This window comes from Grammomys surdaster, unplaced genomic scaffold, assembly GCF_004785775.1.
Source record: "Grammomys surdaster isolate TR1022 unplaced genomic scaffold, NIH_TR_1.0 64, whole genome shotgun sequence".
NCBI classification, from domain to species: Eukaryota; Metazoa; Chordata; class Mammalia; order Rodentia; family Muridae; genus Grammomys; species Grammomys surdaster.
In genome coordinates, this window is record NW_021604566.1 from 15,214,990 (window position 1) to 15,240,200 (window position 25,211).

The 25,211-nt window shown below is 41.1% G+C and overlaps 1 protein-coding gene across 2 annotated transcripts in view; it reads left to right on the top strand.

The window, feature by feature from the left end:
• Window positions 1-2,040: 2,040 nt before the first annotated feature.
• The window catches only part of Cpa6 (carboxypeptidase A6), a 318,546-nt gene continuing 295,375 nt past the window's right edge, over window positions 2,041-25,211 (top strand). For both annotated transcript variants that reach the window (XM_028769795.1, XM_028769796.1), the window contains exon 1: window positions 2,041-2,374. In XM_028769795.1, the coding sequence (XP_028625628.1) occupies window positions 2,259-2,374 (116 nt within the window). In that variant the 5' untranslated portion in view covers window positions 2,041-2,258. The remainder of the gene's footprint in view (window positions 2,375-25,211) is intronic.

A 25,211-nucleotide genomic window follows, 5' to 3' on the forward strand; every position in this document is an offset into this window, starting at 1 on the left:
CAGGACTGAGCAGAACAAATTTTTGTCGAATGAATCTTTTTCCAGGTTCATCATCAATCATTCCTTCAGGGAATGTTGTTTCCCTCCAGCTAAGCTGTATGGAGTTTTGTCCATATAATAAATGGGATACAACTCTGTACTTTGGAAGAAAAGTAGTTTTATGAAGCAACCAGACAAAATTCAACAGAGTGAGCTCCATAGCAGAAGATTTCCCAGGTTTGGAGAATGGGACACTGTTGGGAGCCAACTCCTAGCAAAAAGCAGCTATCATCTTTACAGCCATCTACCATATACCCTGACAAAAGACTTGTTTTCAACAGCCTACAACAGCTGAGCACACTCTGATAAACATCTTGTTTTTCTCACATATCTTGTTTTGTTGTTTAGTGCCCCCAGTTGCAGGGTGCACATGGTTAAGTGGCTTCAGCTACATTCCCCTGCTTATGCCTATATATACCCATGATTTCCTTTCAGTAAACGAGACTTGAACAGACTCTCTGTCTTGTTTCTATTCTTCGAGTCTCTTGCCCTTCCATCCCCACTCTCTCTCTCTTGCAGACAGGAGCAGCAACTCAGGCCAGGACAAAGTGGCCCCAAACATGGGGCAGACCGGGCTTTTACAGGACACAGAGGGAAAAGATTAGTTCAACTAATTTGGGGAGAATTTGAAAATGTCAGAGATTTGTTTTAAATGATCTTGGCTGTCATAAAACTGAAATTTACCCTGTCAGGGGAGCTTGGCTGAACTGAGGTAGAGGATCTGGAGAAGGGTTATGCTTCCCCCCAGCAGTGGAGCGTGCAGAAGAAACTACACAAGTAGGATTGGAGTAAAGATACCATAGCCCAGTGGTCTTCTAAAATAACACTAGTACTCAGCACAAAGGGGACAGGTTGCATTTTCACATCCTCAGAGCCAGGACAAAGCAAACCCACAATGTGGGGTTTCTGTTTGAGTAGAAGCTTGTGGCTACAAAGAAAATTCAGAGTAGTTCCTTCACTAAAACCATGGGAAATTTCTATTGCTCTCCCACCACATTCTAGAGAGGAAAAAAAAGCAGGGGCTTCTTCTAAAGTCAAGACTTGTTGCTACTCAAAGTGTGGCTGAGGGGCCTCCACATGAGCCCCCACCTTGAAATACCTCATACATGCAGAATTTCCCACTTCAGCTATAACCCTCTTCAGAATGAATCTGTAATTTATAGGCACTAGAAGTTTGAAAAACCCTGCTAGACTAGCTTAGTATCTGAACATTGGAATAGCCTACAGAGCTAGTCACTACATGCATCAGCACTCACCCTCCTCCCACGCCCCACCCCCCAGTGGCACCTGTCTCTACCCACACCCTTCAACACTGGGATCACAGACCTGTACCCTGAGGACTGGCCTTTACACAGATGCTGGAGATCTGGACCTCATGCCTTCCCAGGAGGTACTGGAGGAGCTTTTTCAATGACAGATGCCATCCTTCTGGATTCTGATTGAAATGCTCAGCTTCTCTAAATGATTTCAAATGTGCAACCAGTTCACAAAGCCCTGGGAGGCTTCCTAGTCCTTCAAGAAACTGTACAACAGCCACAGTCTAGACACTGCCAGTGCAGAGTGAGTACCAAGAGCTCCTAGCAGGCTAGCAGAGCCTCTGTTTGCCCACAGATAGTTACAAGCCAGAATGAGGCCAGTCTCTCACATCCAGGTGCCTAAGCTTTCTCCTTCACACATGAAGTTTCCTTCACTGTGGGTTTCAATCTGAGAAACCTCTGTGAAAATCTGTTGTTGGAGAACAAATCAAGCCTGGAATGTCTCTGCCAGCTTGTTGGACACATCTCCTACACACTGTTGGCAATTAAGATAAGGTCCCTATGCTATCAAGGTAGCAGAGGAAGAAAGGGTATACAAAAGACTTAGTGATCTCCAACAGGCAAACAGACCAACCAAAACCAGAGAAGGGTTACCCACAGGCTATAGCACCCTGCAAAGCCTGCCTGTGAGTCAGCTTAGGGAGGCCCAGCCCCTTCAGGAGTGCCTGATTTAGGATCAGCCCCTGCTTCCAGGCTGGGCTGGGCTGCGTTTCCTCACAAGACCCAGTCTTAATAGCAACTCCCCGGCTGCCTAAAGTGTTACATTTTGCTCATTCCCAAGCCTTCTCCCCCACCCCTTTCCCAGACAACTTGCTGGTGAGCAGGGGGTGTTGTAAGCCACCTCCAGCCTCTTCCTTTGGTGACTGCTGTTAAGCAACTTTCAACTTCTTTCATTGCAACGGTATGGAGTTCCTCCGGAAGCCCAGGAGCCACCCAGCTGCTTTTCTGCCTATCTGCTGGCTCCTTTTGAAGATTCTGCAACTGGGGCACTGCTGCTCTTACAACAACCGCTATGCTGGGTAAGTTGAGCCAACTTCTTGTCCCTCAAGGCTCTGACTTGTAATGAGGGTGTTGTTTAAGCCCCTGTGTGTCTCACCGTTTTGTTGTTGTTTGTGATCTCTGTGTGACTGGGAGGGTTTCATAGTCCCCTTTATAAAATGTATAAGCAGCATCCAGTATGAGTTCAGTTGGCTGAGAAAGTGTGGGAGGCAAAAGTCTGGCTATCATACTGTTTAAAGTGTCCCAGCCCCAGCTGTGGCCTCAAAGCTCAATGGGAAAGTGTTTCTGGTGCGCTGTGGCCAGTATCTGCACTATGTGCCTTGGTTGATGCTCAGCATAAAGAATCCTGTGTACCCCACGAAATATGACCTGAAAATTAGTGCCCTTTAGAACGGTGCATTCACTTCAGCTGTGGGCTAAAATTCACCTGTGACTTATTTACGAACCAAATATGACTTTTAAAAAATGTTAGTTTCTGAATGATTATTAGGTATTTTAGATCTGGGCAGTTCAAATAGTTCAACACAAAATAAGCAGAATAAAAGTAGTCAGTTGTAAACATGCTATTATTTTTGAGAAGGAGAAACAAAAGAGGAAAACAGTTTTCTCCTCTCTATAGGTTAGCAGGCTTTGAGATAGCAATCTCAGGGAGGCCCAGAGCTGGGACTAAAGACGTGTACCACTGTGCATGCTCTTATTATCCTGAAGGCTTGCTGTGGTACAGACAGCGTGCACTTGGCTCAGATTTGCAGAGTGCTGTTCTTTGAATCTAGAAATTATAAAATGCCTGCATTTTTAGAGAGGAAACTTAACTAGATCCTCTAGTTCAGTTGCTTAAAACCAGGAGGAGAAGTGATATCACCATACCACTGTTACCTCCAGTGGAAAAAAAATAGCATCCCCAAGAAATGTTGCTCATTTTAGGAATTGTATGGGGAGCTTGTGAGAGTCTGGAACACAGAATTGTGTTTCCCTTTCTCTCCCCAGGGAACGGGATGCTGCTTTTATTTAGTAATCTTCCAAATATAAGATGTACAGGGAAACATTCGCAAGAATTATTTTAAGTGGAGAGGACACAGGATCAAGCAGGGAAGAGGTGTGTGGTGAAATAGAGGTAGGAATATAAATAGAGGTACATATATATATATATTTTTTTTTTCTGGATGCACAGAAGAGCATTTACATCCGAGAGGTTCTTTCTAGTCTCCTGCACAGCAAAGCCTAGGTTTTACATCCTGAAATTTGTCATGTGCCACACAACACTTCTTAGAAATGTGAGCAAAGAATGCTTAATAACCGACCTGCAGCCTAAGGCCGTGGAGGAGTTAATGGGACCTTTCCGTTGACGTCAGACCAGATGATGACCATATATCATCAGTTTAGATGTGTTCCATGTGATACAGGACCCCACTCCTCCACTCAGCTGTGGTCCTGTACATAATTACTTCAGTGTGTGGCACTCATCAGTAATAAGTTACCATGCTTGCTTCAGCTGGGCAGGTGTACGTCCTTTCCCAAGCACCACCGCATGTAGAAGAAATAAGGCTAACATCTTTTCTATCAGAATTTTTAAGAAATGGTGCCACTTCTAGGGGAGATTGTCCTGCCTCCTCTCTTGCTGTGCACTGAAGGTAGTAATCACCATTTCTTTTAGCCTGCAACATAATAAGATAGTCCCAAATGTATAAATTACCAGATGTCTGAAATTTGGAAGGACAAAAAAATGAGATGAAAACTGAGAAGCTGTAGAGTCTCTCACTACCTGTCCATCATAATAGAAGCCTAAGGCCTCTTGAAAATCAACTGTTCTGAGTGTTCCCTCCATTGAAAACGTAGAACTTTAACTCACCTTCAAGATACAGAAAGTCATTCTCTCATTATCAAGGACAAATGCTTCTCTGACTTGGGAATGTTTTGCTTTGTTTACTTAGGAATCCTTGGTACTTATTTAGCTCTTTAGGGATCAAGAATGTGGTAGGAAAACAGGGTAAAACATGAACACTGTCTTTGTCTTTGCTCACTGCCTGTTTAGCATGACTGTAAGCTGTCCTATTGTTATCTCTTTATAGGTTGTGTTGATTTTCTTGTTAATAATTGTGGGATAATCTTATTTCTTGCATTATGGAAAAGATGTTTGGCTGGTCTTGCCCAAATGCAATACTATGTGATTGTCATCTGCAGGCCCCTGAGCATGAATAAAAATTAGAATATTCGAGAAAAACAACATGCCCCTTCAGAGCAGCTAATAAGCAGCAGGTCCTCTCTCTCCAAACAATAACACCTGAAGCCGATGTGTACTAGAGGCTTCCTTGAAGTGTCTCAGGAAATAAGTTTAAAAATGAGTTAAAGAAACTACAGGCCTACAGGGAAATCTGAACACAAAGACTGAGACCTTTTTGGATAACTATCAGATCACACATCGACAAGGGAGATTTAAAAAGACAGAAGAGAACAAAGCAAGGTCAACAATTTGACTTCCAATAATATTGCTCTACCACTGTTCAGCTAGGGGAAGCCTGCAGGAGCTAACAATGCCATGCCAGACATTTCCATCAAAGGGCACTCAGTAAACAAGACTCCCACACAGGCAAACACCACTCTGGCTTCTCTTCTTTCGCCTCATCTTGTTTTTGTGGAAGAATCTACTTATTTACTATACAATGTTGTTAGAACAGACAAATAGCAATCTATACCCTAGGAAGGTTGTGTGTGTGTGTGTGTGTGTGTGTGTGTGTGTGTTGTCCACAGTCAAGAAGCAGAGAGAGATGAGCACTGGTAATCCCCTCCCTTTCTCATTCTCATTCATTCGGGGACACTAGCATGTGGAGGGTAGGTCCTCCCTCAGCTAAATGTTTCTGGAAACACCCTGACAAATACACATGCAGGCACAGACTGGGTAACTCTGGTTCAGAGATAACTTACCTAAAGTCTCTGCAAGAACGTATTTAGGGTTCTCACCCAGCTTTGCCTAACTCCTCAAACTGTATCTTTCACTCCAACACTCATTTAGGAAAAAGTAGTGCTTTTACCTTGTTTTGGAAAGAACATGATCATTTCACCAATAAAAGAAAAGCGTAGCTTATAAAGGTGAAACTGGAAGTTTAATCTCAGCTACCTTCTCTCAGGGGTGAGGGTGTCATGGGTGGTTGGTCAGTCATTGCTTGGAGTGCAGGTGAAGCCCATAGGAAGTGGGAAGTAGATAAGGGGGATCTACTTATACCCCATCAAGGTTAGATGCACTGCCTAGGATAAGCAGGTTCTGATGAGAATCATGCTCATTGTACCAACACAGAGGGTGAGACATCTCAGGCTAAGCCCATCCTGATTTCCCAAGACTGCTGGGTCTCACTATCAGTATAAAGAGGCCTGGCTTCCCACCCATACTGCACGCGGAGACTTGAACATATTGGTTCTCAGTCTGCTTTCTGAGATCCTTTGTTGACACAGTTTCTTCTGCTCCTTTTTTCCTTTCTGGAAGAAGTAGCTATGGCAATGTTGCCTTTTCCTACATGACTCTCCTTATATTAGGGACTGCTCATTGCAGCTAGTATGTGCTTGTGATCACTACCCACCCCTCTACTAGTACATATCTGTCCACAGTTCTATAGCCATCTGTGAAAACAGGATAAGGAATTCCAAGAAGAAAGAAAAACTTTTTAAAGGGTTGTTCGTTTTGAGGACTGGAATCCTGTGAGGCCTGGAATTAGGGTGTGGTCAATCAAAGAGAAATCAATAGAAAGCACAATAGCCCAGGAGAGTCGACCTGCCCCAGGGACATTAGGTATGTTCCTCCCTTCTCTGGTGATTCTATCTCTCAACAGTAGTTTAGAATCCTTTTGCATTTCTTTGAATGCTCTGATATTTAGAAACAGGCTTGAGTGTAGGATGTCAGGAATCTGAGAGTTTCCTCCTCCTTGGTGGTTAAGTCTTTTAAGATTGGAAAGACTCAAGTCTCTCCTTCTCTAGGACTGGCCAGTGTTGCCACATCTGTACCTAGCATTCTGATGTATTAATTGACAATGCCTTTTTTCTGTCAGAGAAGAGTCCCCTTGGACAGTAACTCAGGCATTTGACACTTTTGTTCTTATACCATTGACTTTAATGAGGTTACCTGCATTCCTTTAACTGTCTTCTTATTTTATTTACAAAGATCAAATTTGTCACTAATTATCCCAGTCCAGTGAAAAATACTTCACTTGTTCCCCTTTCTCCCTTAGAATGGCTGCCAGCTGCCTCAGGAACTGTTTTACCTCGATCTGGGGCAATCTCCTCCCAACAGATCTGTCTCTAGTCCTTTCTCATACTAATGATCTTACTAAAATAACATGTATGTTATTCTTTTGCTCAAAGGCCAACTTTGGATCTCTAGTGTTGCCTTTGTCAAACTCAGATTTCTCTGCCTGGCTTTTAAGGCATTTGTAATTGGACTGCCTCTGTTTCACATTTGCTCAGAGCCCACCTCTGTTCAGAGAAGTAGAGCTGTAGCACTGCACACTTCTAGTCAGGGAGGCAGGAAGACCTGAAAGCTTAAGGCAGGCTCATAAATGACAAGTTGTGTGCTAGCTGTCTGGGATGTTAGAAAGCACATGTGGTAAGGCAGTTGCAAGGTTAGTTTTGAACCATTCCCCAACAAGTCAGCGTATACTTAGTCTCTAGTACGTTCTGGAAGTTCCTTTTGCTCTCTCTGTCTTAGTTATGGTTCCCAATGCTATAAAGAGACACCATGACCAAGGCAACTCTTATAAAGGAAAACATCTCACTGGGGCTAGTTTATAGTTTCAGAGGTCCATTTATAGTTTTTAGTCCATTGTCATGGTGGAACGCAAGGCAGAGAGCAGGCAGACTTGGTGCTGGAAAAGAAACTAGTTCTACATCTTGATCTGCAGGCAGCAGAAGGAAACTGTGTCATACTGGGCATAGCTGAGCATATATGAGTCCTGGAAACCTACTTCTACAGTAAAACATTTCTTCCAACATGGCCACACCCACTTCAACAAGGCCACACCTCCTAATAGTGCTACTTCCTATGAGATAAACATTCAAACACAAGAGACTATGGGGGCCATTCCTATTCAAACCACCACACTTTCCTCCATTAATGGTAGAGGATTTGTAGTTTCCCTTATGCGCTGGCTGAAAGCAGAGCCCTAAGAACTGATTGTTTACCAACACAGGTAGCAAAAGCTTTCCTCACTGCAATATGTTGTGCATTAGTGTCTCCTGCATTGCTTGCTAAAGATGTGCAAGGCTTCAGCTATCTAATCCTTTGAACCAGGGGTTCTCAACTTGTTGGTTGGGACCCCCACTGGGGTAGCATATCATATATTTATATTATGATTCATATCAGAAGTAAAATTCACAGTTGTGGTATAGCAATGAAATAATTTTATGTTGGGGGGGTCACCACAACATGAGGTCACAGCATTTGGAAGGATGAGAACTGCTCTAAACTGAACTTGTTATGAGGCTCTCTTGCTCATTCTCTGTCTCTCCCTCTCTCTCTCTTTCTGTCTGTCTCTCTCTGTCTCTCTATGCCTCTCTGTCTCTCACTCTCTCTTCCCCTCTCCCCCACCACCCTGCTTACCTAGCTAGTGGAAAGAGTAATGTTTCTAATACCCAGAAGCCACATCTTCCATAGAGCTTGATCTGACATAGAGTCTTTATTTTATGTTACCACGACATTGTTGGGGTGACAGCATGAAGATCAGTCGCTTCTATCTCTTCAAAACGCAGCAGAAGTGTTAATGTCTCATGACTTCACAGTGTAGACTGGCCTGGCCACAATGCACCAATGCTTCTGTCTTACACAGAATTACAAGCAGACAACTTGGAACTGCAGTGGAGAAAATACAAGTTCTCTTGGTGACTTGTTTTTAAGATTGTTCATTATGATCAATCAGTAAGTAACTAGTTTACTGGGTTAGAACTTGCTTTGCTAAGTCTATGTCACTCCATCCTGCCAGAGGCCTTTGGGTTTTTTATGGTAACAGAGACTACACAAGAGAAAGTTCCAGAAGCATGCTCTGGTTATTGTCATAAATTATCTAAAGTTTACGAAGAACAAATTTGTCTGTAATTATTCCATTCCAGTGAAAACATGACAAAAGAAACTTCAACAAAATCAGTGTCTGTGCTCCTTTTATCAATGTTTTGAAAATAGAATGTTTTCTTTAAGTATTTATTTTAGTATATTGTTGGGTTGCTTTGCTTCTGTTTGTTTGTTGCCATATCAAAGAACCCTTACCCTTAATAGTCTAAATAAATTCATTTTGTAGGCATATAAAAATCCAGAACAGCTATGGCTGGTTGTCAGTGACCCAGACCCCTGTGGTCCTGTAGCTTTGACATAATCAACACCCAACTCTGAAATATGGTCCAGGAAGGGAGCTTTGTATCTATCTATCTATCTATCTATCTATCATCTCTATCTATCTATCTATCTATCTATCTATCTATCTATCTATCATCTCTATCTATCTATCTATCTATCTATCTATCTATCTACCTATCTAATTCACTTTCTATCCCAATATCAGTCCCCCTCTCCTCCTAGTACCCCCTCATAGGGATCCTCTCACTTTACCCCTCCACTTTTCCTCTGAGAAGGCGGACTTTCCCTGATATCACCTCCCAGTCCCCTAACTCCCGTAACCCCACCCCCACCTCGTTATGTGGCTTCTTTGGGTCTCTCTCTCTCTGGATTATAGTATAGTAAACACTTAAAGAAATGTTCAATGTCATTAGTCATCAGGGAAATACAAATCAAAATGATTCTGAGATTTTACCTTACACCCATCAAAATGGCTAAGATCAAAAACTCAAGTGACAGCACATGCTGGCAAGGATGTGGAGCCAGAGGAACACTTTTCCATTGCTGATGGGAGTGCAAACTGGTACAACCATCCTGAAAATCAATTTGGCAGTTTCTCAGAAAAATGGGAATAGTTCTACCTCTAGACCCAGCTACACCTCTCCTGGGCATATACCCAAAAGATGTTCTACCCACAAGGACACTTGCTCAACTATGTTCATAGGAACATTATTTGTAATAGCCAGAAACTGAAGACAACCTAGATGTTTCTCAAGTGAAGAATGAATACAGAAAATGTGGTTCATTTACATAATGGAATACTACTCAGCTTTTAAAAACAAGAATATCATGAATTTTGCAGGTAAAAGGGTAGAACTAGAAAATATCATCCTGAATGAAATAATCCAAAAATGTATAGGAAGGAAGCTTTTATGTCACAGTCCAGCCAACAGAAAAAGGGAAAGGAAAAGCTAACATCCAGACATTTAACCTGTCCTCCATATGGACTAAAATTGGGCAGATGGTTTAGAAATAAGGGACACTGTGAAGTATTGTCATTAGCTAAAGGCCAGCTCTGGAAGCACTTGCTGAAGGACACTAGCAGGTTTGCAGAAGTCCTATAGACACTGGAGACCACAGCCCATTCTCATATCAACTTGGTTCTTCAGATGCAGAGTTTTACACTTTAAAGTGATTGAAAATACATTTTTTATTTTACAAATGCTATTTCTAAATCACTGACTGCCAGAACTAAAGGAGACAGAAAAAAAATAAACAACCAAACAATAGCCCAGGAAGGATTTTCAGAGCTAGGGTGAGACTAGGACTACAACCCAGGCCCGTGAGCTCTCAGCATCTCTCACAGTTGACACTATGGCACTGGGTGACTGTGGAAGTCACCTCAACCTTCCCTACCTCCTTGGACTGTTGAGGATAAAGCCATATGATTTGGCAAAGCTGAGGAGTCTCTAAAGAGGGAATATTTCATTTCTATAAATATTTGTAAGCTGTCTGTCTGTTGCTAAGCTCAGACCACAGAGATGAAAGAGCAGCTCATGCACACTATATAATGAATAACTCAACCAGGTAAATAAGGAGTTTCAACCTAGACTCCCGTCCCCATAGAGAAAATTATTCCTGCCAGGTAAGTGCATCTGAGGGTCATCTAATTCAGACTGAAGGATGGAGGGAAGGTCAAAGTTGACTTCTTAGCTGTGAGAAGCTTCTTGAAGGACAAACAGAAATTTGAGGAGATTCTTAAATGTGTAATTTTGCCGCCTTGCCTTTTCCTTTTAAATAGTTGGCACTGAAAGGGCAGCGCCTTGTCTCTCATAATAGAAAACCAAAGCCAACCAGTTGAAATTTGAGGAAGGCTTTCCAGACCCAGAGGATATTTTATTTCAAAGAGCTCCAAGAGAGCTTGGCCAGGTCTAGCTAATCAGAGCGGTTTTGCTTCTTTCTCTTAGAGCAAGACATAAGCTAAGGCTGCAGATGTGGGAGAAGGAGGGACGTAGTTTGTGATCTGTCACACACAATTCTGATCTCTCCTAATGTGATAGAACACTAATATATTTTCAGCAGGGGATTCAGACAAATTTTTAAAAGAAAGTTCTGTCTGAAATCCCTGAGAAGGAAAGACATAAAGGCTGATGGCTGTGCACAAGACAATTAAGGCAGTGATGATCTACCATGAGGATGTTGCAATGAAATAGAGAGAGAAGAGGGATGAGCTGAGGGACCATTCAAGTGGTAGAGCTGCTACAATTAGGTAATTAGATAAAGAAGAGAGGGAAGTGTGGAAAATGATTCACATTTAGGATCGAGTAATTAGACCAAAAAATGATATGCAAACAATTTCTAAACGTCTGATAGAACACCCAGGAAGTGTGCATTGACATGTAAAGAGAGGGGAAATGTCAGAGAAGAGACTAATAGAAAGGTTCAGAAAGTAAGAAATACAGACAACGACAATTAAATGATTGGTGAGTGGTAACAGAGAGCACAGCCAAACAGCAGACAAAGGCAGGAGAGCCCTGCAGAAGAGAGGAGGAAGGGTTATAGGAGTCAGCGCTGTCCAGGACACGAGGAGAACATGACTCACAGAATCAACTAAGCCAAACTCATAGAGGCTCACAGAGACCGAAGCAACATTCCGGAGTCAGCCTGGGTCTGTGCTTGGTCCTTTGCATACATGCTGTTTGTATAGCTTGGTGTTCTTGTGGGACTCCTAACAGTGGGGGAAGGGTGTTCTGATGTATTTGCCTGTGCCTAGGACCCTTTTCCTCCTCCTTCTGGGTTGACTAGGCTAGCCTTGATATGACTGGTTTTCTTTGTTTTCTTTTTTTTTTAAAGGTAAACTGAGGAGGAGGAAATATGGGTGGTGGTACAGGGTGAAGGGAGATTGGAGATAAGGGAAACTGAGGTCAGGATATAAAGTATGTTAAGAATACATTTTAAGAAATTTAAAATAGAGAGAGAGGTCAGTTACCTCAGTTATTGCCAGATGGTACCTGCTGGTTTCCATAAAGGAAACCATGTGTGATGTCACCAAAGATATCTTTGGTCAAACGGTTGAAAAACCAGATGGGAGTCTGAATGGAATATGAAAAAAGTATCATTGAGTGTGGACAATAATTTCTAGTGGCTTATTTATCCCTGAAGGGAAGGTGGCCGTAGGGGTGAGGGATCCAAACCTCAAGCCTGAAGGAAACCTTTGCCATTTTGCTTTTACTTAAGGGAGGAATGGTGTTTGTTCTTGTGTGGTGCCAGGAGATATAAAGAAGAGTGAGAGGCTACAGGTAAAGAGGAGGTCACGTTAATAGGAGGACAGAATAAAGGAGCAAGGTTTTAGGTTCTGGATGTTCCTGGGGGGAAATGACTTGACTCCTTCAGAAGGCTTACTACTGATGGTAAAGGTGATAGTTCAAAATAGAACCATGATTCCAGCCCATGGACTTCTTCAGGATAGTTTCATGTAATTTAATGTGACAAGTAACATTACGCATGAACTACACTCTGCTTATAGCAGATATGCTTATTCACAGAAGGATAAGTATGTGTGTTTAAATTCATCTGCATGATGTCACAATGTAAGTCAAACAAAATGAGCATTGATAACCTCCTGGTCCCTGCCTTTCTCTACTTTTTTTTTTATGTCTAGAAGATAGACTGCTCAGCCTATGTCTGGCTACTTTCTCCATCAGACCAGTGGAGCCAGGAGGAGAGAAAAGAAAAGTTAAAGTATTTCTTCCTTGCCTCTTGTTTCTAGCTTCATTTGGCGCCATGGTTTGATGGTAGCTGCGACTTGAATGAACATTTCTTGCTGGTTCCATAGTACAACTCTCTGGCCTCTAGGGTATAATGCTGCTATCCCTGAGATGCAGGGAGTGCTTGTGTCTGGTCTGGGTGCTTTAGCATCTCTGGACTGTCCACTCCTATGCTGCTCCCATCAATCCTCATTATTAAATGACCTTAATTGAACCATCAGAGCAGAATTTCTCTCTTCTGGTGAGACACCTGGAATTGAAGGCATCCCTGCACAGTCACGTGTATGCACGCACGCATGCACACACACACACATTTAAAGATTTGTTCTGAGCAGTTTCTGGAGCTCTGAAATTTAAAAAAAAAACAAAAACAAACAAACAAACAAACAATAGCCAAAAAACATAATAGCAATGCCAGAAGGGAAAGGAGATGACAACTACTAATTTGTATTTCTCTCTCACTGGAGGAAATGGCATAGTCCTTTGTAAATCAACATGCAATGCATGCTACAATATTAGATGGTTTTATTAATAACTAATTGGAAAGGTTTGGCTTTCATGTGGGTGCATCTGGTTATAAAATTGACACTGTTTTCTTCCACATTCCTGAGGGATTAAGTTAAAACCTGTGACTGTCTTGGTTTCTTCTTAGGAAGAACTGGAAATACCTTCTCCTAGTCCATCTCCCAACATCCCATACCCCACCCTGCCTTCCTCCACACACTGACTGTTGAACACACAGTGGCCATCATTCCTTAGCTCACATGGGTCAGGCTCTTTAGTATGGCTGTTTCTGTCTTGCTGAGAGCTTGTATGGCCATTTCTACCTCCTGAGAGCTTATGTTTTAATTATGCAGTTTAGTGGAAGGATAAAGTGAGGGAAGGAGAGAGGACTGGTGAGAGGAGGTCACACATATTAGCAAACAATCAAAGGAAAATGCCCAGTCATTAGGTCACCACATATCCTCTTTGGCTCGTCTCTCTTGTTTTCTCAACATGCCCACCTTTAACTTTTAATGTATTTCAGTCTTAAGTTACCACCTGCTAACGAGGAGACTTTCAGGGTGACACTCATCTATCACCAGAACTTGGTTTATTTTTGCACATATAGAATCTTCAATCTTTTGAATGTGTGACCTCATTGGCCATAATTTCATTCCCCAAACTTACCTTTCAGAATTTCTGTATCTTATCAGACTGATTCATGAATCAGATAAATGTCTGCTAAGTTCCTTTTTATGGTTTTACAGATTTGTAAAATGTGGCGATCTCCTATTCATCATGACAGTATGGGATGTCTGATGTGATAACAGCACATATGGTGTCAAAATCACTAAACATCCTGGAGGTTGGAGGTTTTTGAGATCTGCCAGGATAGCTGGTTGTTTAGAGCTGATGGAATATTTTGTTATCTTCAAGCTTCTGATCACTTAGCTCACTGAGAAGATGATGTAGAAAACTCATTTCTCCTAAGTTTCCAACCTCTGTGAAACACAAAGAGATGACAATCAGTAACTACTAGAAAATCAATGTAATACAAAATTAAAACACATACACACACACACACACATATATACACACACAAAAACACACACATACATACATATATACATACACATATACACACAAACATACACACATGCATACACATATATACAAACACATAAACACATACATGCACACACATGCACACATATACGCATACAAACACATGTACACACACATACATAACATACATATACAACACACATACTCATACACATATACACATGCACGAATATAGAAAAATACACACACACACACACACACACACATATCCCTGAACATTTTTGCTCATTGTGACTTTTTGCCTAAAATAAAAAAATTTTTCTTTGCCTATAAAAGTCTGGCTTGCTGAGATAGTGTATTGTCTACCTAGTCACTCTAAATATCTCCAATTACTCCCACCCTTCTAAGTATCTTACCCTTCTATATTAGTTACTTTTCTTGTTGTTATAATGAAATACCTGAAAAAGGAACAAAAAGATTTATTTTGGCTCACAGTCTGAAGTCACACACCTTCTGGCTGGGAAGGCATAGAAGCAGGGGTTGAGAAGCTGCCACACTGTGTCCCCAGTCAGGACTCAGAGGCAGGTGGATGCGCTGCACTGCTCTTTTCCTTCTTTTTTTTCTTTCTATTCCGTCTAAAATCACAGCCCATGGAACAGTGCCAGGACATTCACAGGGGCTCTTTCTCCATCAGCTGAACCCCTGGAAATGCCCCCGATGGGTCTTGAGGTATGCTTCCTAGATAACTTTAAGTGAAGGCAAGTTGACAATGGAAATTCACTGTCCTTCCCATTTCTGACCCAAAACTTTTTACTAATAAATAAAAAGAAGGGAGGAAGATGTGGAGGGGAGTAGATAAGGAGGGCACACAGAAGGGGAAGAGATAGAGAGGGAAACAGACAGAAAGGGTACACCTATAAATAAGGGATGAAAATGTCAGTGTATTAGGTCACTGTGTACTCTTGACTGACAAGATGGAGGGCCACAGCATCTTTCCTGTGTCACTGCACTTACATCCCTTCTGCTATGAGCTATAAAGGTGCTGTATCCCTTCTCTTCCTTCCAAGGCATCTCTCATCCTTTCTGTCAGGGCTACTGATAGGCAACCTGCACATAACAGGCTGATTTAAAGCTGAGGAAGCCCAGAAGTTAGATGCTAAAGAGCCCTGCTTCAGGTACTCCTGAATAAAACACAGTCTCTTGGGGGATTTACACTCTAAAAGGATGATTGAAAATTAATAAGCCATGGTGTTGAGTTCTGATAAGGGCTATGGAGAGAGATAAAGTGCAGAACAGGGATAAAGAATATCAGAAGAGTTGATGGGAGAATAAAGAGGCCAACCAGGAGTAATATGGCTAAAGACAGAAGTTTCTAGGCATAAGAAAATGTCAAGGTGGGAGTCTCTGTGGTGTGACCTTGAACAGCATCACTGGGGACTTGTTAGAAATGGAAGTTCCCAATCTGGAAACCTCTCCAGCAAGAAATGCTGGGAGTGGTGCCCAGAAACTTGTACTTTAAACACCTCAGGCTGTGATTAAGCTAAGGTTTGAAAAGCATTGGAGAAAGCTGCAAACAGGGGCAGTGGGGATCAAGGCAGGGCTTAGTCTAGGGGAGTTGTATGACACTTATCTTTAGTTGCTGCTACCGTTCACTAGATGGCCATCTATTTCCCTTTGATCTGTGTGAACTGATCAGAACCACACATGGTCTCTTCCTCTGTGTTGTTTTCTTTGCAGCACACTTTGGTCAACCCTCACCCATCTACACCTGTTCACCATTTGCGATCTAGTTCAAACACTTCATCCTCAGCCAGCCAAGTCTGTGATGTCTCCAATTGGCTATGATTGCTCCTACTTGAGAGCCACAGCACCCTCTCTATCCTGTATACTTCTGTACTACCCAGGATCTGTATCACTGGGCAGTTATGCTGTACATTCTGTTAGGTCAGAAAGAAGTGGAACCTCAGATGCTGTCTCCTCTTCTGTGTATCTGTATTCCAACCACACCTGAGGAGTACTTTACATGTTCAGTAAAAACCAGGATGGGTGGGTGGATGAGTGGTGGGTGGGTGGATGGATGGGTGGATGGATGGATGGATGGATGGATAGATGGATGGATTGATGCCTGGGTGGGTGGATGGATGACTAGATGGAAAGGACAGAAGGAGGGGGGAAAACGTGGCCATGAGACAGGGAAAGAAACAAACTTGGAGTCAACTTGCACACACTGCCAGATTAACTTTGATGTGGTGACAGCAGGAGAACTTGAAAGCACTTATCTCTGTAGCCTCAGAGCTCTTAGGTGTTTTGTTAAGTTTCTAAGCACCTAAGATTGCTTAGAGTTCCTATCTAAAACGCATGAGGCTTCTGTGAGGAGATCGCTGGGGCAAAACCACTGTTCTCTGACTGATGCAAAAGAATACTCACTGATCAACATGGGGGTTAGCTTCTGTCTTTGTTTTCTTAAGTTTGATTTGGGTTCCTCTTATGTTTTTATGAGCACATATTAATTATATGTAATAATGGTTTATTATGGCAATTCTAGACATGTATCTAATACATTTTAGTTATGTTCATTTTCTGATTTGATTTTTTTGAGATAAAGTTTTAGTATGTAGTCAAAGCTTGTCTTTTATTCTCAGTCTTCCTGCTGCTGGGATTAGATGCATTAACACTACACATGGCTTTTCACCACTGCCCTTTACCAGTTTAGAGAAATATACATTGTTTTACCATTTAAAGAATATGTATAACTTCGTCTGAAACTATAGACTGCTGATCAGTCAGTTCATTTGGAACATCATTATTTTTTCTCATTTCAAAACTAATTCTCATTAACCAAGAGTCTTTTTTAAAGTCCTTCAGAAATTTATTGTCTAGATTCTACTCTTTGTTCATCTTTTCTTTTTGTTTTAGATGCCATGATTCAGGAAAAACAAAGCTTGCTTGCAGGGCTACACTCAGCTCCCTAAATCAGATCCCTGAATTAATTTCAGGTACCACAGAATTAAGATCGCACTAAATGTACAGGCAGCTTCTTTAAAGTGAGCTCAGGATAAAACCCTGAAGAGCCAATTAAAGAGAGGGCTGTATGAGTGGTACAGAGTCCCCAGACTCATGCTAATCCCTCACTGATGCTCAGCATGGTTCCAAAGAATGTTGAGCTGTCCACACAGCTAGTTGTCTCCTGTGAGGAAGGAGGGAAATGGTGGAGGAGGAGAGGGACTGAAGGTTGGGTTGATGATCAATGGCCAGTGGTTTCATGTCACACCCACAAAACCAATACATGGTCACATTTCAGCATGGGAGACTAGTGTATCCTAAGTGCTGTAACCCTCCATACCTGCCATTACCATTGAGCACAATGCGGTTGACAGACTTATGCAATCTAAGCAGCAATTCCCAACTCCTATAAAGCATAGACCACCAACATTATTTATGCATTTTATCTGGCACTGAGCAGAGGATATGGAGATGTCCATTTAATAATTTGGCTAGGCCTTATATGCCCATCTTTCTTGCCATTGACAACAGCAAATGATCATGTTCTCTCATAACTCTTTCAAAACTTCACTTAACTTCCTTCTGGGCTCTGAGAATGTTCCTCGTAAGCATACATCACTTTGAATGGCAACCATTTGTTTATTTTTCCAAACTATAGTGTGTCCTCTTTGAGAAAAGGGACCTCATCTTATTTTGCTCAAATCCAATCTCTCGAAAGACTGGCAAATACCTGTTATCTTACTCTTCACTAGCATTGAGCTACATGAAATAAATTGCCAATACATATGTTTTAAAATCTAAATTACCACAGTTTCAGATGTTTCAATACCGCAGCTGTTAATTCTGAATAATGAGAACATTTTCTTTGGCTATAGAAATGCTAGCAGCTTTTTGTCATTAAAGTAGATAAGATCTATCAACTTTACAGAACATACTGCTAGAGCTACGCAAGGTTAGATGGGTAAATGATTCTGGGGACGCTGCTAAAGATGTAGATTGATTGAACTTCAGGACTTAATAGCAGAACTGAAGACTCTGTCTTTCTCACAAGTTCCCAGCTGTTTTCTGGCATGCGGTTAAAATCCATGAAGCATAGAGGCACGCCTTCATGCATGGGTTCATGTCCCCAGCTCTGCCACTGCCAATCAAGGTGATCTGGGAGGGAGTTCATCTCTCCATGCCTCAGTTTCTCTATCTGTAAACTTGAACCATTATTAACTAAGTTCATACATGATAAGTGCTTAGAATAGGCAGAAGACTGACATGTATAAATTAATAGAGATAAACTGCTTTCCATGTTAATATTCTCTGGAGTTGTAAGATGCTTTCCCAAGGGAATTATCTGAAAGGTAGACAAATGTTTACAGTGCATAGAAAGATGTTTACCACCAATTTATGCACTCTATCAGAACCTGGAATGTAACTTATGTTTAATAATAGGCCAAAGGTCAATTGTAGTGCATATAATGGAATCTACTGGGCCTGCTTTAAATGTCTACAACTTTTAATGGCCAAGATATAAAACAAAGAGAAAATGAGCTATAGAATAGCATTAGCCATTCTGGCTTTACAATGATTTCCTTTTGCATGTGATATTGTCACTATATCTGACACAAAAGACCCAAAATATTTTTTAATGACCTGTAGCAGAAAATATTAGAAAACAGGAGGCGACCAGCTAGCTCCCAGCCTGACCGCCTGTTCTTGCTCTATGGCCCTTTGTCTCCGCAAGCTCTCCAGCAAGACTGGAGCTCTCGAGCTGATTTCACAGGGCTGCTCTCTCTAGCTTGCTCCAGTAGCAACCGGTCCCTGTGTTTCCAGCTCTGGTTCACTCATTCCTGGAGGCGCTAGTTCCTTCACAGCCATAATCACCTGGTTGTCAGAGGACCCACTTCCCAGTAACCCAGTAAAGTAAAACTCTAAAGCTTAAAGATTAACCAATGGATTTATATATGAGCAAATACTCAATACACAAGATGCCCACACAATTAGAATTGGTATCCCAATTACCTAACGTTGATATGAATAACTACCTGAGACTGCTAGAGACATGAGGGTGACATCGGCAGCCATCTTACCTCCCCTCCTCTCCTTCTCCTCTCTCCCTGCATTTTTCTCTCTTCCCAACTCCTAGCTCCACCTCCCTCTTCCCTGTCCAATGACAGAACTCTGCTGCAAATACATTAGGCAGAAAATTCCTGCCACAATGACCAGGTGATTGCATTGCAGGTTTTCCTATCCCTATACTTTGTTTCCAACTTGTTAATTGTTCTGTATGAAGTATGAACAGTTTCTACATTCAAAGAAAAATAATTTCAAGCATGTATAAATTCTCAAAACAAACAAACAAAACCACAAAAAAGTCAAAGGCAAATGTTTACCTTCTGGGTATCCTGTGTCAAGGCTGTCCTAGGAACTTTGCAAATAAGAATCAGGAGTTAGTGTATTTAATAATACAACAGTTAGTGCCAAGGTAATGACAGAAAAGGAAAACAAGTACAGCCTTTGCTATTCCTTAGTGCAAATGAGATCACTGGCCTTGCCAACAAAGCATTAAATCACCAAAAGCAGCTGCCTCAGTGGATGTCTCTTAGACCCTGGGGACATATAGAAATGAGAGAGCAGGGTTCACAGCCTTTCAACTCAAAGTGACGCCAGAAGAAGCTACATCATGCTGATACACATATTTAAGGAGATAGTTTTCAAATGACAGTCTTCAGTGGTCTCAGTGCAATGGCACTATTAAATCTATATTTAGATTTTTGTTTAGAAGAGAGGGAAAGCATGTGAAATAGTACACAGAAAATCCAATCCATTATACCTTTACATGTATTCCCATATTGCAGATTATTTTTCCCAGTCTGAGCTAACCCATTACATTTTAAGAAGAAATGCAGGAAAGGAAACATTCAGAAATTTCATGCACAATCTATTTCATTCTAAAATTGAAATGATAGTGGTCATTAGAACACAGCACAGATTGATTTCCACAAAATGACTTGAGGATCATTTTCTTCCTAAATCTATGGGATTTGGATGGACATGAGTTTGTCGTTCCATGCTCTAATAAAGTATCTCATCTTAATTTTTATTGTAATTACCACTTTCTCACTCTGGCTTGGTTTTGCATATGACCAGTGGCTATTTTATTTTTTCCCTCATTCAGCAATCACGACCTGAAAACTACAAAGAAATCATTTGGAGACTGATTACAAATCCCTTATCTCATTCTTTGAGTTATAGAACGTTGAAAAATATTTATTATATTTGAGAAAAGGTGACCTCTAAAGCACAATGACCAAGAACACATTATATGTGTATACTTATTTTATCTCATCTTTACTTTACTTTTGTATGTTGTAGCACACTAATACATGGCTGGGCATGTTCACAGATTTCTGTCATGGGACTCTGAAAACAAAAAGGACAGGGCTGAGGAGATGGCTCAGTTAGTAAAGCTCTTGTTTCTCAAGAATGATTATGTGAGTTTGTTCCCAGAATACACATAACAATCTGGGTGTGTACTGGTACAGTAATCCCGTGTGTGTGGTATGGTTGTCTGGTGTGGTGTGGTCATATGGATATTGTATGATAATCTGGGTGTGTTAATCTGCTATGGTAATCTGCCATGGTAATATGGTGTGGTGTGGTAATCTGACTGTGCTGTGGTAATCTGACTGTGCTGTGGTAATCTGGTGTGGTGAGATAATCTGAGTGTGGTAATCTGGTGTGATGTGGTAATCTGGTGTGATATCTGGTGTGGTGTGATATGATAATGGATGTGGTGGTATATACCTGTAATCCCAGCACCAGGGAGGTAGACTAAAGTGGATCCTTGGGGCTCAGATCCAGGAATCCTGGCTGACTCTGCAAACACCAGGTAAAAGTTACACTGTCTCAAAAACCAATGTGAAGAGCAACTGAAGAAAAGGCCTGAGGTTGACCTCTGGTCTCTGCACATATGACACACATTTAGATATATGTAAGCCCACACATATATATCCCAATTTATGAACATGTATACACATAACCATAAAAGGTTGCTGATAATCCCTATGCTCTGTTGACTTAATCAATGGCAGCATATCATGCCCATATATTAACTTATCATTTTTATTAAGCCTCTGTATGTCCCAATGTGCTGTATATCAGGACTCCTAAAGCCATGTTTTATAGAATGGGGGCAGTAGGGAACAGGAACAAGAATGCATTAATTTGTCCTTTTAGCTTTTATGATATACCAACATGATTAACTTAATTGTATCATGTAATGGTGTATTTCCTAAGAACTAGACTAGGCAAGAGGAAATTTGAGGTTTATTTTGATTTATATATTTTGGTTATGTCACTGTGTTCCAGGTATCTATTCTGACCTATTTTGAAGGAAATAAACAGAAAAAAATCAAATGTTCCCAATGTTCCTAAAATAAGGGCATCACAGGAAAATATAAATGTCTCTACAATGTTTACATTTCCTAGAGTCAAAGACCAAAAAATTTGCTGGATCATAAATTAGACTCATTTTCAGGATGATTGTTTTCTGGTTTGACAAAGATTCAGTGTGTGTTGCCATTCTTAGGAAGTAGAAACCATAAGACACCCTGAATCACACTGAGCTTATTTCACAAAACACAACCAAAAAGAATAAAGCAGATCTCAAAGCTTCATCAGGATTACCAGCATAGTAAATAAAAGCAAACAGTCTAGGCACACACCAAATGGGCTGGATTGGTGCCTAGAAATTAAACCTAGGATTCTATTGCAGTGATACCGTACATCTCATGTAGACTATGGTTTGTCAATGGTTGGTGAGGTCTGTCAAGTAAGGCCAATCTGCCTGCCAGAGGCCGCATAGGCAGTGGTGGCAAGAAGACCCTGCCACAGAGAAATCAGTTACTTTAGTGCTAAGTCTTCCCATGTACCATTCAGGGCACGTAAGTTTCAAATATGTTTTTAAAAATAGAACTTGTGATTTTCTTTTTTGTTTTTTACATTTTTGAAGCCGTTGATCTATGATATGATATTGTTGTTACAGTAACTTATCAGCCTTGTCATGAAATGGATGACCCCACACCTTGATGGTTGCTTATCTTCTGACTCTCTCCACTCATGTCCCCATGTAGGTTGTATGATAACCTGTAGATAGGATGCATACACTTTCCTTCAAAGGCATTACTTTTTAAAATCTCTGCAAGTAAAGCTGCTAAACATTCATTATTTGTTTCATTCCCACACTTCTTTTCTGACAAATAGCTGTGAGACTTCTTTAGAAGTTAAAAGAATGACCTATTAACACCAGACCTTCCATATCTGAACCCCTTAAAGAATGTTGCCACTAACGGAGAAAGTAAGGCCAGATTGAAAGGGAACTTCAGAGAAAGCTGGAGATGGAGTTAATGGCATGTGTGGTATTTCTCTCTCTCTCTCTGAGGCAGTAAAGCACCAGATGTCAGACAACAAAGTCTGAGGGCACCATGCACCCTAATGGGCGTAGCCAGCCAGCATGTTCAGCTTTACAAGGTTCTTGTGCTTATGAAAAGAAGCCACTTGGCACCATTAACTCCATATGTTAGATTTATGACTTCTCTTTTCAGCCTGTATTTGACTTATTTAAACACTTGTAATACTTGCTCTTGGTGCTATTAAAAGGGAATGTATAAGTGGATAAGCTGTTTGCTCGGCCTCTAATTCAGTGGTTTGTCCCATAGTGGGTTGATTAGTAAATTTCAATAATGGGTGTTAGCTGTTGACTTTCAATAGGGAGTTGTCATAGGAAAGGCCGACTCAGGTTGATCTTCCTTGAATGAGATATGTAGTGTACACAGTGGCTTTGTTTTCTAGCAGAGACAACCAGGAAACAATCAATGTGAAGGGCAATCCAGAGCATAGCTATAATCACGCAGTAGCCATAAGTCAGAGAAACGAAAGGAAGACCTTGGTTCAGGTCTCGTGATGCAGAGCTGACAATTACTGAAGGCCTATCAATTTCACTCATTCTCCTTTTCAAATTGTCTGTGTTCTGGACATATGTGGGATTATCCACATGCACAGGACACTCCTCTGTGTTCCTCCCTTTTGACTCTGTCACTGAACTCATCTTCCCCACCCCCACCTGGTGTTTAGTTTGTCTCTCTGCGGCTGTAAGCCCTGAGCTCTGTCTGAGAGACCAATCATCATGGCTGTGACGCTGCCTGTGATATGATAACCCCCAAGCCTTCATTTCCAGCCCTGGCTTCTTCCCTTAACTTCAGTCCCATATGTCCGATTGGCTGCTGGACATTTCTATGTAGAGGGTGTATGCCAACTTCTCTAAAATGGTTCACCCTTTATCCTGCACATAAACTTTTCTGCTGTTTTCCTTTCCTCATCCCATTTAAAGGAACCCAGTCACCTAGCAGCATCCATACCTCTTTCAATTGTCTTGGTATAGCAACTCAAGTCTCATAGCTCCTTTCATACTCCACTCCCTTGGTTCATTCTCTCTCTCTCTCTCTCTTTCTTTCTCTCTCTCTCCTTTCCTCTTTCCCTCCTCCCCTCCCTCTCTCTCTTTTTCTCTCTCTCCTCATTCTATCACAATTATCCCTTGCTACTTTCTTTACCTCTAGTATCTAGATGTCCTGCTTTAGCTCTCTATGCACATCAGTACCAGATCTAGTTTAACCTTCCTAAAGTGCTGGTCATTACACCCTTCTGACATCCAAATGCTTTGGAGGTCTGTAACATCTCAAAAATCAAATCCAAATTCATTTGTCAGACATCCAATGTACGCAGCAAGCTGGCTCTCTGCAACTCTTTCCTTTCCCATCTTAACTCTCCTGTTGTCGTTTTCCACTTCAAAACACTAGAGATCACAGTGTTTGTCTTTTACAAGAAACCGGAAGAAATATTCAAAGGCTACAAAGAAATGACAGCTGTTTAGGAGATAAAAATGCTAATGGCCCTGATTTGATCGTTATGCATTATATACATGGATCAAATTATCACAACCTCCTCCATAAATAGTAAAGTTTTGCGTGCTAGTTAAAAGTTGTAAAAAGCAAATATCTGCTTAGTTAGTGTATACCACAACATGCTCACACCTATTCACTTCATCCATACCCACTCGGATACAACTCATCGTTCTGCCCTCCTCTCTGAATTGCTCCTATTCACCTACCCCTCCTTCTATAGTTCCATCTCAATTGTTGGCTAAACATACCTATAAAGGCATCCCTCTCCAACAACAACCTTCCTTGTCCAGCTCTTCATCATCAGCCCTTTAAGTGTGAAGTTCACTTTTCAGTTACATTATATACTTTTCATGGGACTTCATGAACAACAAATGCCCAAGAAAGATTTACTGTTTTGATTAAACTTGGAGATAATCCTGTTGTCTTCATGAGTCTCTTTTCAACTTGCCAACAACAATTAAAATAGGAAAGGAGGATGACAGCTGGAATAAGCTTCCTTACTTCACTTCTACCTAAGCATCAAATGATATGATAGTTGAATGACTTTAACCCTCAACTACTTATGTTTGGATAATGAACCTCTCTAAAAAAAGAAACTTGGGGATTGAGAAAGATAATCAGTATTTATAATGATGTAGACAGCAGACACATAGCAAGCTCTCTGACTTTGCAATCTCATAGAATACCTTTCAAGAAACTCTGTAACAAATATGTATATATCACTTACCACACTGGATCCTAAATCCCAGCCTCACATCCAGGTAAATGACCCAACAGGCAAGGCAGACTTAGCAAGTATTCTTCAGATTTGGCAAATTCGATGCTTCTAAGTAATATCTAAAAGAAAATGTTTTGAACTCCTTTTTCAGTATAATAATTTCTTTAACTTTTCAAACATCAAAGAAAAACATAATTATGCTTTAAAGCCTAAAGCTTTTACATAAGTTTCTGCATAGGTACATAAATAGAATTATGCCAACCAGACATAATTTGGATTTAAAACATTTTTATTGAATTGAAAGATCTTTAAGAGGTTGTTAAACATTTTAGAAAACGGTGGACCTGGGCTCCTTTAAGACTGCCAGAAGTCTCCCCTACTTTCATGCTTATTGTTTTATCCTCAAACACAAACACAGCAATCACATGCCTCTTATAAAAGACTAAAATGCTTCAAAAGTATCACATTAAAAATGAAAGTTCCCCATCATCCCACTCCCAAAAGATGGCCATTGTTATCCACATGGTACATCTTGATGCTTTAAAAACGTCATCATGTTGG